This window comes from Medicago sativa, chromosome 3 (genome assembly GCF_051527215.1).
Source record: "Medicago sativa cultivar Bolivia chromosome 3, Bolivia_mono, whole genome shotgun sequence".
NCBI lineage: Eukaryota > Viridiplantae > Streptophyta > Magnoliopsida > Fabales > Fabaceae > Medicago > Medicago sativa.
Window position 1 is genome coordinate 5,407,498 of NC_140751.1, and position 16,165 is coordinate 5,423,662.

Below are 16,165 nucleotides of genomic sequence, written 5' to 3' on the forward strand. Positions count from 1 at the left end.
GGTGTATACTAGGGTTTCTATCTAGCTTTTAAGAGAACCAAATGACGACTATACCCTTCCTTCACCTCGCCCGTTTGGGTCTTGTTAACCGGTGCCCCGGGGCATATTGGTTAAGAAATCCAAAAGTAGAAAAATTGTCTTGGAAATATAAACGAGTGAATAGGCAATTTTCCCCCGAAATTGTAAGTTTCATCAATTACCCCCTGTAGTTAACGAAACATCAATTACCCCCCTGAAATTGCATAACGTTAATCAATTTACCACCTCCGTCAATTTTTCTGTTAACTATTTACGGTTATGATCAATTACCCCCTGAAATTTTACACTAATGTACAAAATGCCCCCTGAACTTGAAAAAAATTGAAAAAATTTTGGAAACATATTAAAAAATCTGGAAAAATGAAAAATCAATAAAAAAATTGAAAAAAAAATATTTAAAAATTATGGAAAATTGAAAAATTAATAAAAATTAAAAAAAACGGAAAAAATTAAAAGAAATCTGGAAAAATTAATAAAAATAAAAAAATCTGAAAAAATTTAAAAATTCTGGAAAAATTTAAAAAATATCTGAAAAAATTTAAAAATTCTGAAAAAATTAATAAAAATAAAAAATGATTAAAAAAATAAAATAATCTAATAAAATGAAAAATAATGAAAAAATTCTGGAAAATAAAAAATATTCTGATTAGTATATATGTCGAAATTTTGAAATTCTGGTTTTTTATGTATTTTTCGAAATTCCGAAATTTTGATTAGTATTTATGTCGAGCTTAGGTTTTTTCAGTGTATTTTTTCCTTTATTCTCGGTTTATAAATACACAAAAAGTTCCCGGTTTATAAATACACAAAAATTCCCGGAAAAAATACTAATGAAAATTTCGAAATTTCGAAAAATACATAAAAAACCTAAGCTCGGTTTATAAATACACATATTTTTTCCCTTATTCTCGGTTTATAAATACACAAAAATTCCAGGAAATTTTTTGAGAAATACTAATGAAAATTTCAAAAATTTTGAAAATTATTCATTAAAATTTCATTTTTATTTTCGAAAATTTAAAATTTCATTAAAATTTATTTTCTAGAATTTTTATTTTCAAGAATTTCCAGAATTTCATTAAAATTTAAAATTTCAAAAATTTCATTTTTCCAGAATTTTGATTTTTTTAGAAATTTTATTTTTTTCCAGAATTTTTTAATCTTTTTTATTTTTTTCAGAATTTTTTATTATTTTTTATTTTATTAGATTATTTTATTTTTATTAATTTTTCCAGATTTTTTAAATTTTTCCAGAATTTTTTATTTTTATTAATTTTTCCAGATTTTTTTCATTTTTATTAATTTTTCAATTTTCCAGAATTTTTTTCAATTTTTTTTATTATTTTTTCATTTTTCCAGAATTTTTTAATTTTTTTAAAATATTTTTCCAGAATTTTTTAAATTTTTCAAGTTCAGGGGGCATTTTGCACATAAGTGTAGAATTTCAGGGGGGTAATTGATCATAACCGTAAACAGTTAACAGAAAAATTGACGGAGGGGGTAAATTGATTAACGTTATGCAATTTCAGGGGGGTAATTGATGTTTCGTTAACTACAGGGGGGTAATTGATGAAACTTACAATTTCGGGGGGAAATTGCTTATTCACTCAAATATAAACTGTTACTTTTAACTAACTAATTATTACACAACTTTTTAATAAAAATTTACCTCTTTTATCTGCTTAACCAATGCCCTGGGGGCACCGGTTAACATTCTCCTTATTTTTTTTAGTAAGTTTTCATTTTATCTGTGAAAGGAACAAACAAAAAAATTATGATTTTGAATTATGTTGAGCATTTTTATCTTTTTATTTTATTAATTTATATCTAATTTACTATTGATTAATCCTTAAATTATACTCCCTCCGTTTCAAAATGAGTGTCGCTTTAGCCAAATAAATTTGTTTCAAAATGAGTGTCACTTTCAGTTTCCAATGCAATAATTACTTTTTCTTTTCAATTGTACCCTCCAATTAATACTCTGCACACTACTTTCAAAGTATTACTTTTAAAACTAACCAATAGTTAATAAGGATAATTTGGTAAAATAACCATTCTCTTTCTCTTAATCATTGCATTTCTTAATATGTGTGTAAACACCTAAAACGACACTCATTTTAAAACGGATGGAGTATTACATATAAAACATTAGTCTCTCTCTTCAAAAAATAATTTGTAGTTCTTATATATAAGTTCTAAGAAAATCAAGAGTTTTCTTATACCGATGAAGAAAACAAAAACAATTCTCACATCAGTTCAATAAATATCAAAGAAAACTATATACCTTCATTCTCATTACAACAATACTCATGGTTCCATTCAAAAGATTAAATTATTGTTAGGCTTGGTTTAGATAATGGTATTGAAGTGTCAAGGAATGTACCACATTCTTTTGACACTTCAATACCATTATTTAAACCAACAATGGGAATGTCCATTGTTCGTTTAATTAGCGAGTTTGAATTTACCTCATTCAGGGGTAAGATAATTGTTGTAGTTTGAAGGTGCAACCTGAATATAATATAATGTAATGTAATGTACTTTTTTATTCGAATTTATTCAATACGCAATTTGAATTCGAATTCACGCTGTCATAATTTTTATTCGAATTCGCGCTGTCGTAATTTTAATTAATCGAATTCACGCTGTCGCAATTTTAATTATTCGAATTCACGTTAGATTTAATTAGTTTTTATTTGAATACGCAATTATTCAAAATTCGAAATGTGACTTTAATTGAAATTATTCAAAACGCGATTTTTATTCAAAAGCAGCGTAATGTTAAGGAAAATGTAGCAAAATATGGGCGACATATTAAAAAAAACATAAAAAAGATCCAAAACAATTAGGAATTACAAGCCATTACATTCATTCATCTTCATCGTCACACAAGTCAATCGGGTTGCCCGCTACAGTCCCTACGGCACCTGCTTTTGGTCGAGGACCAAAGTAGCATGTCCTCCTGCTCCTCCTCAACCTCGACTGATTGTACACCGGTACCTTCGAATCCTTCTTTTTGACGGAACCATCGCATGTGATTCTGTGCCATGTCATAGGCGATTTTTCTTTCTTCTTCTCATCACCCTGAATGTTACCCTGATTCTGATTCTAAGACATGTCTACATAAGAAAGTTCAGGACCATATGTATAAACCTGTTTTACATGTGACTCTTTTATATCTATTTTTTCTCCTTCCTTTTCATCAGTTGAATGTGTGAAGCTTAAGAAAACAAAGTAATATGATAAAAATGGTGGAAGAAAATATTGCAGATGAAGAACTTGATAGTGAAGAAGAAGAACGTGATGCCTATTATATTGTTGATCACCATTTTCATCTTGTCTTTCAATCTCCATATCTGTTGCATAATTTATGGAATATCTTTATATGAGATCGATTGAGTAATGAAACAAATTTATGGAATTTCTACAAAAGAAAAAAAAAACTTGTTAGAGATAATGAAGATGGAGGAAGATTGTATGAAAAATACAAGGAAGAGTAAGATTGAGAGAGAGATAGAGAGAAAGAGCTTTTAATATATAAATGATAGTTTGAAATTTTAATAAAAATTGGAGACCTCACAAACACTTTGCGAGTGATCACGTACACAAATGCATATAACACAACAACAAACACAGTGATGATGAGTGATTGCAATATCACATAGATTATGTCACATATTTTTTGTATTTAGATTGTTTTACTAACTAACTATCACCAGTCGATGCACAATTCTCCAATGCTTTCTTTTTTGCGTGTTGTGTTCAAAGCATATTTCCTTTAAGTTAAGCCGATGCACAATCATCAGTATTTGATTAAACATAACTTATTTTCAAAAAAATTGTTTTGTCTCAAATATGCAATAACCAATATCCGTCAATCATGAAAAATCAAACTCAAACCGCAAAAGCATAAAAAAATCTATTTTAAAAATATGCAATAAACACTAATTTTTAGAAATTTAATCTCATTTTCTCGGTATCATTTTAACATAAAAAATCAACTTCCCTTTGATCTTACTTCCTAAAAAACTAATCCCAAAAACATCTTAGTGTGATAGCTTATTGTAATCCTATTTGTTTTAGTTAAGAATAAAATCAAACACCTAACATGCATTATTTACTACAATAAAAAATAGAAATAAAAACTTGTTGGTAAACACACAAAGCAAATTCATCCAAAAAAATCACTAAATTTCATATCCTTTATGCATAAAAAAAATAGCAATCCAGTGAATAACAACTTACTTAATTGTAGCCAAATAACAATTTCTCCTCGATCTTTCTCATCTTAACCTTAACATAGACTCACAACTGTCCAACACCTCCAACGAAAGCTTTTCCCTATCAAAATCAAACAAAATAACTAATTTTCACACAAAAAATCCTTCAACGGAGATTAAGAGAAACCCAAATATTACAACGAAAAATATCACACACAACAACAACAATTACAATAACAACAACATACCATATTTGAATCATGAAGTTGCGGTTTTTGTACCTACTCAAATGCATGTCACATTTTTTTTTATAGAAAATCTCTAATCTTGTGACTCATTTGCCATCTCTAAAAAGTAAAAAAAAAAAACATAAGAAACAAATTGTTGAGATAGAGATGAAGAAGATGGGAAAAGGAAAGAAAAGAAGAAGAGATCGTGAGAGGAAAAATTATAGATGAAAGAGTATGAATAGGAAAAGAGAGAGAAAGAGGGAAAGAAAGTAGGAAAAAAGAGAGAAATAGGGGAGTGAGGGAGAGAATCGGTGAGTGAAAAAGATAATGAAAAAAATTTAGATTTGAATTTTGAAAGTGTAGAAATTGCCTCCAAAATAAATTTTTTTTGATCAAAATGTAACAAATCAACACCATTGGATCTTTGGATCTTAAAAAATCTGAAAAGTAAAAATATAATATAATATTTGAAGTTGTTATGTCACATCTTACAAAATTATCAAAATAGCCTTAAGTTGTGAGTAGAGAAAAAAAGTTGGAGTAGGGGTAGTTAAATAATTTTGGCAGTATCTTCCTTTCTTATATTGTAAGTAGAGTAGATAGATGTCTTAATATGAGATGAGGAACTATTTTTCAAAATTATCTCTTGCTTTGGAGAAGTTGGAATAGTTAGAGGCAAAATGAAATACACCGTAAAATACAAACTGTCAAAGCCACTTCATGCAAATCAATGTCAGCATAATTAAACAGATTAAACACGAGTAATTAAGATAGATAATGCGTTGAGATAGAAAACCACAAAAAAAATTCATATTTACCTATCAGGCTACCAACCACTTCCTCATCACTTTCAGCAGTAGAAGATGAATTAACACACTAGCATTTTAGAATCTTACATATTGAAGATTCTTGCTCCTAAATTTTGATACACAATGAAAAATAATCTCTAGTGATACTGAGAAATACTTCTAGGTATATTCTTACAAGAAAACTATTGCTATAAAAGAAAGCCTCGGCGCTGACTGAACTGGTGTCACCACTCTTACAATTTTTTATTTTTTTTTAACTGGTTTAAATTGAACCAGTTTTTTCAAAATTAGGCAAAAGCAGTTCTTAAACTAGAAGAATAACAAGGAGCAGCCGATATATCTAACAGATTGCCAGATCTATAAATCTAGAAGAATAACAAAACAAGATATTGTTTTCAAACATTCTTATATCACCTTTATGAGAAACATAGGCCAATCTTATCCAATTGTCAAAAAAGAAATAGCCAGGAATATCCATAAAATAAAAATCGTTCCTCTGGATAATAGGATCAATACAGACATTACAAAGCATATAAATCAGTCAGTCCTATTGTCATCTAATCTAAGATGTTAGTTAATACACATACATCAAAAGGGGAAATGTTTCCAACTAATAAACCTAGCCTACACTTTATACACAAGCACAAGTTACATCACAGCAGTTCTTTGATGGATCAACTTTGTTCTTTATAAGGTGTCCAAATCAATTTGCTAACATCAACGTCAAGACCCCCTCTGCCAGCCGCTTTGAGATGGCGATCCAAAACTTTTGGATCCGCACAAATGACATGCTGTCCTTTCCTGTATTGAATCAGTTCTAGGCTCTGAAGAGTTGTCAATATATCTTCAGCTTTAATGGCAGTCATATCACTCAGCTCCTGAAAACAAAACCTTCTTCAATTACCATAGCATTGACAAGTAGAAAGAGCTAATGCCTAATACATAAACTTTCATATTATAAGCGCTTAATTAAGTTGTTTATCCAAACATCTCATATATCCCAGCAAGTAAAATATTAAAAATAATTAAAATCAAAATTAATCGACATAAAAGTAAGTTCAACAGAGTCCAAAATCTCAAATGAACTTTACTTGTAAACTTTAAAACATGAATTTGCCATTGACAAATTTTAAAGAAAATGGAAGAGGCTTACCTTGATAGAAATGTTTCCCTTATGCTTTTTCAGAATGTCTAAAAGAACCCTGGTCCAATATCCTCTGTAGCTTAGCAGTCCAAGGTCTGAAAGGGGCCTTTCAGGTGTACCAACTTTTCCCTCCTTCTTTGAAAGTTCATATGCTGTCCAATGTTTCACACCATTATGAATTTTACTTAAACTTCTACATGTAACTCAAACAAACATGAAGAGGCCTATTTTTCAGGATAACTTACAAAAAGCAATTAGAAATTTTCCATAGCCTTTCCTTTGGTAAGGTGGGAGGGTGAGGATACATGCCAAATTGTAGGATTCCTCAGAATGTTTTTCCTTTACGATAAAAAAGTAATCAATATCAATAAGGTTGTCCATAATGTCAAACAAATAAATTATTACTGTAACCAATAGAATTATGGAAATTGAAGATAAATTATATTGAAATAAAGTTCATTTTTCAAATTACAACCATCATTAATGACTCAAAACAACTTTTTTTTAAAGAAGTCTGTCAAAACAACTTAGCTCCTAAAGTAAACACTCCTAAATAAATAAAATAAAATTATAGTAATACAGCATGATAACTGGCCCTGCTACTTCAAAGACTGTGTACTGATACAAAAAGAACAGTTCAATGGGCTTTTAGATGTAAAATAAAAAAATAAAAATTACAAATATCTAACAGGGAACAAAAATAATAGAAATATGTTGTATTACCTTCGAAAAATATCCAACCATGTGGCATCCTCTTTCATCACATTCACACAAAACATAGAACAGAAACAGGTCAACATCATAGTAGAGGGTCTTGTGATCAAGAAATAACTTGGCCAAATAACAAAGATTCTGCCCATAAACCTTGTTCTTCTTGCCATCAACCTGTTTTCAGACATATAGTAATAAATAGTTAAAAAACAATAGCAAAATTCGAACTACACACCGACTCTCTTGCACTCAACAATTTCCTGCCAGACAACTGAGTGTTCTCAAAACTCGGTTATCATTATCTCCTGAAACTCATTTCACTAAAAACATCTTTCAATACTTAGGATACTAAAAGACTCAGCCATTTAAATTTGGAAGACGGGTATCAATTTTCTCAACAGATATTTTAGTAATTTTGAAATCCTATTGCACCTAAAAAACCACATACATCACAGTAGAAAGAATAGCACCTCCCAGTAGAAAGAATATTTATATGTATATGTGTGTGTGGGCGAGTGCGCGCACACACACATACCAAAGTAAATATGATGATAGAGACGATGAGCATTTGGAGAAGGAAAAACATATCATTTAGTTTACACTTTTACAGATTTATAAATGTCCATTACTTCATCAATAAACAAGATAACAAGAAAGATTGTTTAATTTAATACACGAGGCTTTCATGATACACAATAATTGACAGTTATTTCAATCTCCAAAATTAAACATAATGGAAGACGGTGACATCTGACAACAAAGAACAAGAAAAGAATAAAGCAAGAACTTGTATCAATGAAAACAGCATTAGAGTTAAATATGTACCTCAAACATTGACAATGTACCACTTCTGTATATCTCATCACCAGGGGGATGCTTAAGATCACATTTTTTCTGCATAAACAGGTAGGCACAGAAAATGGTGTATCAGAATTCAGTACATAAAACTAGGACATTTTTCTAAAGATATTTTTTAGTCTTTTGGGGAGGATGGAAGAAACACCAATAATGTCATTCAAAAGGCCATTTCATATGACTCACTAGTCCAGTACCCTTCTATTAACTCCAAGTGTTCCAGAAAATAATGAATTTGATTAACCGAAAAGTTCATTTTCAAATAAATAACAGCATTAATAAATTTTAAAGATTAAATTATTAGTCAGAAATATAAGTATAGAAAACTGCAGCATGGAGTTTGCTTATTTGCAATCACATAATGCTACAACAGATACAACTGCAACAAAATATGAGCATGACAGGAGCATATTATAAAATAATAACTCAATCATATAGGGACCATATGGAGGACAACTGCAGTAAAATTGACAATGGTAAAACATAAAGAAAAAAACAACTTTTTTCCATATACAAGTGTACTGCCTTAGTGTTTATAATAATAACACATGAATAATAACCAAGCTTTATCTGACTAGGTCGATTAGCTACATGGATAAAAATATGTTAAAATGTTGTATCCTAAAATAATAAGATTAAGAAAAACCCACAATCGTTATATGCAATACCAAGGGTTGCTGACAAAATATGTATGTGTGTGTAAGTCGTTGAAAAAACTAAAGCTAAAGCATGGGTATGTGTTTGGATATCGAATGATGGGCAGAATGGAATGGAACAAAATGAAACTAGATTAACAAAACTAACTCTTAATGTTTTGGATATTTTAAGATGAAACAAGATCTTTTCCATTTCTTTGAAACAAAATACCAGATTCTGTGGGAGAAATTCAAAAAATTATAATTTATGGCATTCCACTCCATCCTTCGAAGCAAACATAGCCTAAAGTAAGATAATAGAACCAACCCAGGGCCGGCCCATAGCCCGTCGAGGCTGGGCTATGTCACCGGGCCTCAATTTTTTTGGGGCCCAAATTTTTTTTTTTTATATGCAAGGCAAATAATTATTAGTTATATATAATCAACGTGACGTAATAATAGGTTATGCACACGAGCTGTAGTGGCGCTGCCACTTTTGGTTTAGTGTAATATGTCATGTCATGGGTTCAAGTCCCACTTGGGCAATTTTTTTTATTTAGTGCCTCATTTTAATTTTTTGGGGCCCAAAATTTAATTTTTTCTTCAAACCTTAAATGACCAAAACCGGGCCTACGAATTGCTTAAGACGGCCCTGAACCAACCAATCTAGTTGAATGCAGCTTGGTTGCCATTGGTGTATCATCACACAAGATTACAAGTAGAAATATAATTATTATAATTAACAATTATCATATAAACAATTTTCAATTAACAATTATCATAAAAGCAAAGCACCAATTAGAAAAACTGCAAAATGTCTGAGGAAAAACAAAAGATAAGGGTGTCGCATGCAAAATACCAAAGACATCAATCAAATGTAAATCATCTTCAAACAAGGATAGCACAGCAGAAAACAGTCACTTTTCAAAATAAAGGGATGTGAAGGGGGAAAAAGGATTATTTCATGCACCACTCACCATATGCCTCTGAAGCTGCTCTTTGCGCTTCATGAAATTGAGGCAAAACTCACAAAAGAACAGCTTCAAACAGTCATTGTATTCTGATGGAAATGGGGAGAAATACCATGTCTCGATCTCATATCTTCCAAGTTCAATAGTAGCTATATTTTTCACTTTTGTAAACTCCTCATGTTCTCGTAAACTAGCAGCATCAAGCTCTTCGTGGCCCTATAAAATCAACAGTGGAAATGTAAATTAGAAAATATAAGTAATACAGTACAGTTTGAGAAAGGAATATCAGCCCATAGAGTACACTGGTTTCACATTCAAGAAAGCATTCACAAGCATCAATCCCCAACTAAATAATATCACAATTACTTGTCTCATGTGAGTTCAATTTCATAATAAAAACTTCAAGTATGAAAACAGGTGTACTGCCAACTGACAAGTTATTCAATTAGAGCAGTGTGAACAAATACTTGATTACCTCAAGTTAAAAACATTTATTTATTTTCAAGCAAAACTACAGATAGCAACTACCCACACTTAAGCACATGTAGAAAAAAAACTTAAAGGTTTGAAATTTAGCATGTACTCTTCTGTGTTTATTTCTGTCTACTAGCCTAGGTTTGTTATTATATAATTTAAAAGTAAACATTCAATACCTCAACATGTGTCTCATCGATCTTCCTCTTCTGGTGGCGTGTCATCTTCAAACCTGATGCCCCCTGGAAAATTCCAAGTACAGCTTTTTAAATGAGTTTAAGAGAATGCATGTTTTGAAATAAGAACATAAACCAAAAAGCAAGCACTGTTCATTGTATTAAAATGAAGAACGGACTGTGCAAGCAACTAATAACTGCCCATCAATATATAATTTTAGCCCCATAAAACAAATATTTTGAAACTTGGCTGAAGTTTTAATGTCATATGACGCACAGAGCTGACACCATCCAGTGGGAAGAAGAAAAAAAACTTGAATTATTGTGGCTGTCGAAAATGAAACAGATATTGAAAGGCAGACAAAGTCTTGCAGAGGCAAGCCTAAACCTCTACTTCCCCCGGAAAATCTAAAGTGTGTTTTTGGCTAATTTCTTGTTTAAGTTGAAAATGTCAATAGCACAACTCTTCATGACAGCGCCTTCTATGCCTACTGCTTTTGCAAATGAGCATCTGAGAACAATTCTGTAATTTTATTCTTCGATTGTACAAACCAATTAACCAAGACACCTACTCTTTTATGTTTTATGAACAGCGTGAATTCATGAGATGCTAAAGGAACTGGACTAGCTAAAGATATACTTAGTTTCATGGATTGAACAAGGTTTTCTTTCTAAGGAAACGTCTATATGAATCGTTCAAATAAAAAATACAGTCTAAAGTAAAGGAAAGCAGACAATTAGAAGATATAAATCATTACCTTCTCTTCCACTTTCTCATCAACAACTGCCTCCACAGATTCCAGATCAAGCTGGTCAAGTTTCACCCACTCATCAAGCCTCCTATTGACTGCCAAAAAAAAAAGATCAAAAAAATGACCAAAACAATTAGCATCTTAGCATCCCTACATACAGCAAATAAACATAGCAAGTAACCAAATATATTGGAAGGAGTTAGGAATATTCAAAAACAAAAGCTCAAACATAATCCATATATTGATATTGATATGTTCACAAATAAAAATTCACAAGTTTTAATAACAGAACCAACACTATGTTGGTTCAAAGTGGAATTGCTTTATAATAAAAAAAAAATTAAAAAAAAATGTGGAATTGGACTCAGATCCCCCTAGTAAGGTCTCTGATAAAGTCGAAGGATACATGGCACCAATAGCATGGTTACCACATAAGAAAATCCCAATAACAAGCTCATACTGTTTGTGATAGTATACTACAGTCTATTCAAATAAACAGATCATACATGATAGATTTCAAGACAAAACATTTTACATCATCACTTATGGGAACTACCTTAACTATTGAAAAAGTTTAGGGTTGGGTCCCAATGACTCAAAAAGGTTAGAGAAGCCCTGAAAGTACCTAAAGATTACGAGGTTCTTGCGCCACTAGCGGGAGTTCAACTCATGCCCTTAAAGGGTGTGAGTCAACTCCTTACGGCATAAACCAACCTCTGTTGGGCAATGGACAAGCTTGATAAAGCTGGTTTAGATTCTACAACCGATTACATCATTTTTAACAGTCTTCCTTCTTTTCCTTTGGATGTTGTTAACTTAGACTTTGATGGAGTGTTAGCCCATCAGTCATGTTAATTTCATTTCTGTTTCGTGGAGCTTATCCCCTTGAAACTCATAAAAAAAACACAAGAAAACATTTTACAAAAAATCAATTCAATCGATATTGTAATAAATTTACTAATACTAAGTAAATACAAAATTGAACCAATTCTCAAAACTACAAAATTCAAAACCCAAACAATCCTAATTTCATTCATTGAAAGTTTGAAGCAAAAAAAACAAAACATTTTACAAAAAATAAATTCAATTGACATTATAATAAACACTACAACTAAATGAAAACACAATCCAACAAACTCTCAAACCACAAAACTCAAAATCAAACACAGAATTCACAATTCAAAATTCAAAACCCTAACCCTAAAAATTGAAAACCCTAAATTTGATTAAATTGAAGTAGAAAAATGAACAAAGAATGAAAATTAGGTTCATACACTCAGTATAATGGACATAATACTCATAATCGTTAGGTCCACATCCATGAACTCTCCTTCGTTCGATGACTTTGACAGGATGATACTTTCCATCCCTCCAACGGCACATCACGCGCGTCCCAACCTCCAACGGAAGCACAGAAGATCTCCGCCGCTTCACCAATTCGTACTCCGGTACCGAATCTGACGGCGGAGGGCGCATGCCGCCATCGGTTAACGGTGATTTGCCGTGACCGGCGGCCGGAGCGGTGCCGTTTTCCGCGCTGATTGGTGCGTCGAGCGAACCCATGAAATGGTTTGCGTTTTTTTTTTGTTATTCGGTTTTTGGGATAAAAAGGAGAATGTAATCGTGTGTGGTTCGAGTCGGTGTGTACTGTGTCCTATAAGTTGGGAGTTTTTATTCGGTAATTTTATTTTGATTCATAAAACTCGTCAAGGTTATGGTAGACCTCAAGATCAGATTATAGAAGCACCAATGTATTGTCTCCTATGATAATTTTATCTTGACTTATAAAACACGTCACGGTTATGGTACTCCATTCGTTTCTAAATATAAGCAAATTTTACTTTTTATGTTCATTCAATCAATTATATATCTGGTCCATATTATGTACTACATACATCATTAATTGAATGAACCTAAAAAGTAAAATTTGTTTATAAACACGTCATGGTTATGGTAGATCTCAAGATCCGTTTATAGAAGCATTAATGCATCGTCCGTTAAAGAGGTTTTTTTTTCTTTTTCTTTCAGTTTTACTAGGTCTAGGATTGATTTTCGATTTTGTTAGAGTTTGATAGAGTAAAATTTGTAAATTGTTTTACATACATTGAGCATTTTAATCTCATTAAAGGTCTGTTGTATATGACACAAGCGCTTATCATGATAAATGTTTATGCATGATGCTATATAAGTTATTTTTATGGCAAAAGATAAAATATAGTTTAAATTGCTCTCATTAAAAGTAAACTATATTGAAAAATTTGTGAAAACAAGGTGAAAAAAACTTACAAAAATTGTCATAACTAATTTCATAAGTTCTTTCAAACAGTCTTAATATAAAAAAAAATAATCTTTTAAACAGTCTTACAAGACTTATGTTAGTAGATTAGTCTAAATATGTCAATTCAAACATGTTGTAGATGAAGTGACAACATATTATTGTATGTCTTCATAAAATATTTATAATGCATAAAAAATTATTTAAAAATGAATATCTATACTCAAATTTGGTGCTGGCAAAATATTGAACATGTGGTAAACAATATGTTATTGAGATGTTTTAAGAAGTCTTGCAACAAAATGGTTCCATGACAATATCTTATTGGATTGTAAAGTAGTTATTAACGAAAAATTCACCCTAAAAAGACACTTAAAAAGGAACGGATCGAGTAATAGACAAATAAAATGGTTCCATGACAATATCTTATTGGATTGTAAAGTAGTTATTAAAATTTACCATTGTAATCAACTTTTGTCTTCAAATTATTACACTAAGATAGGATAAGATACGATACTAAAGAATAGTTTATGGATTTCAATGATATGTATTTTGACTGAAATCCAATGAAAATCCATTATTTTGAAATATCACCCTTTTTTTATGGTTAATTCAAAATTGATCGTATGACATAGAAAAATGATGGTCTCTTATGTCGGTATAAAACTATTTTACATCAACAAGGTATACCCATTAATGCAATATAATACTCAAATTAGTCTGTCCTCGTGAGCTTAGCTCAGTTGATATGAACAATGCATAAAAATATGCAATGTTCGGGGTTCAAATCTCGGCCACCACCAAAAAAAAAAATACTCAAATTAGTTTATGGATATATATATATTTAAGGGTTAAATATGTTTTTGGTTCTTATAAATATGTCAACTTTTCATTTGTCTCTCTAAATTTTTTTTTCAACATTTAGTCCCTCAAAAAAATTTCATCTGCGCTTTTGGTCCCTCTTTTAAAGTAAACTCATTTGTAGAATTCATATTTTTGAATAAAATTTGACAGAAAAATTCATAATATTATAAGAATCTCTCCCAAAAACAATAAGAATTTTTTAACAAAACATGAATTTAATATGATTTTTTATATTTTTAAAGGTTAAAAACTCATATTTAATTTATGTTTTGTTAAAAAAATCTAATTTTTTTGGGAATTTTTTTTCTATATTCTACTCATTTCTGCACAATTTCATCAAAAAATACAAAAATTAACTTAAAAATAGTGATTGAAAATTTTATAATGACTAAAAGTTGAAATAAAATTTTAGAGAGACTAAAACGAAAAGTTTGTATATTTATAGGGACCAAAGACATATTTAACCTTATATTTAAAGGATATTAGTTTTTGCTGGGATCAAATGTCAAACACACTTCAAAGTGAAAGCTTTTTTTTTCAAAGTGAAAGCTACATTTGTAACTTTTATAAAATCATAGTAAAACTTACATTGAGACATGGTTTGAATTGTGCAAAAGCTTAACCAAACATATGCTTAATGAAACCGTCTAAAATAACATCCCCATAAAATATTTGATTAAATTATTTATTTAACCACACTTCTGTCGTCTTTTTTCATTTAAAACATATGTACTAAAACATATTATAGCTCATAATTTGAGATTTATAGCTAACAAAGAAAATCATTGACAATATAGATGTTTGATCTGTGAGGAGGGTCGTTGGAATTTGCAAGAAGATGTTGGTGAATCATCATCAAGATTGACATTTGTATTCAACTAGTGTGTTGACCCGTGCAATGCACGGGTGATAGACTATATTTTCTCAATCTTAAATTGTTTTATTTTTTTCAATTATCAATGAAAATTATTTATGCCGTGAATTTTTAAATATGGCCGTATTTTTTTGTTAAAAATAATGTTAGTATTTTTTTTTGCCGCAATGATGACAAATATGTGTCACATGTTTTTTATGTTTATCAGTGGTAAATATATGCCCCGTGTTTTTACGTATAAATGAAAAATATATTTATGGGTTTCAGTTCATCGTCGATGAAGCGCCGCAATGGCTGTCCTTTCAGAGTCTTGTTGTGTGTTTGCTTTTGTTTTGTTTCGTGGAAATGAAGATGGTTGGTAACTTTGTTTCGGCTCTGTGATTTTGTCTGAAAATCATGAATCTCGTTTTCTGGATTGAAGGTATGGGTTCTTTAGTTCTGGCGTTGTTCTGTTGGATGTATATTTTGATTCAACATGGCTGGTTTTATCCTGATGTTGGTCGAAATGGCTAGGTGCGTAGATGCTCCGTGTTGACGGTAGTAGTCGTTCATCATACCTACAATATTGTATCTGTCGTGGTTGCTTCTTGCATCGTTGGTGGACAGTGGTTGATTTATGTCGTTGTTCATCCCTTGATCTAGACTACGACCGAAGTTTCAAGACCACTGTGACTTTATGGATTCGGTTCGTAATTGATTGTTTTGACTCAAAAGGGCGTTTATGATCTTCTGATACTTTGAAGATAGTTGTTGGAACTTGGGTCGTTTCTGTGTTGGCAGACAAACGTTGGATTGTCGCTCCCCTACGTGGGTTCGCTAGATTGTACGTGGTAATGGTTGTTTAGGTCTGTTCTCTTTTATTATCATTTTTGTACTGAATTGTTGGGTTTTGCTTTTGTGGTTTACTGGGTCAGGTCGTTGGCCCCCAACCCAAGTCTTGTATTTCCTTCTCTTGATAAAAACTTGTCCCGTATATTTTTCTATTTATCTGGTTTTTGGTAAACACAATGACAAACATATAGTTTTATTGAAAAATAATAGTCTCTTCTTTATTTCAAAGATATTTATTATAATAGAAAAATGCTTTCCCTCAATGTTTTTTTTTATATTTAACAGTAATGATATTTATCTCGTAT

The 16,165-nt window shown here is 30.8% G+C and overlaps 1 protein-coding gene and 1 long non-coding RNA gene across 3 annotated transcripts; both read right to left on the minus strand.

Annotated features, from left to right (window-relative positions):
* Positions 1–2,830: 2,830 nt before the first annotated feature.
* On the minus strand, positions 2,831–4,791 carry LOC146935143 (uncharacterized). Of its 2 annotated transcripts, none has more exons than XR_015033076.1 (3): positions 4,508–4,791; positions 4,285–4,380; positions 2,831–3,463 (listed from the first exon to the last, which is right to left on the minus strand). It is a non-coding gene; the product is annotated as an uncharacterized LOC146935143 (long non-coding RNA). The 2 variants fall into 2 exon arrangements; XR_015033075.1 differs by having other exon boundaries at positions 4,541–4,789.
* Positions 4,792–5,687: 896 nt separating this feature from the next.
* LOC146935144 (histone acetyltransferase of the MYST family 2-like) lies at positions 5,688–12,596 on the minus strand. Its single transcript, XM_085750302.1, has 9 exons — positions 12,291–12,596; positions 11,023–11,111; positions 10,268–10,330; positions 9,621–9,830; positions 7,979–8,047; positions 7,166–7,327; positions 6,688–6,781; positions 6,452–6,594; positions 5,688–6,176 (listed from the first exon to the last, which is right to left on the minus strand). Exons 1-9 carry the CDS (start codon positions 12,577–12,579, stop codon positions 5,973–5,975), a joined length of 1,323 nt encoding a protein of 440 aa, XP_085606428.1. The 5' UTR covers positions 12,580–12,596; the 3' UTR covers positions 5,688–5,972.
* Positions 12,597–16,165: the final 3,569 nt, after the last annotated feature.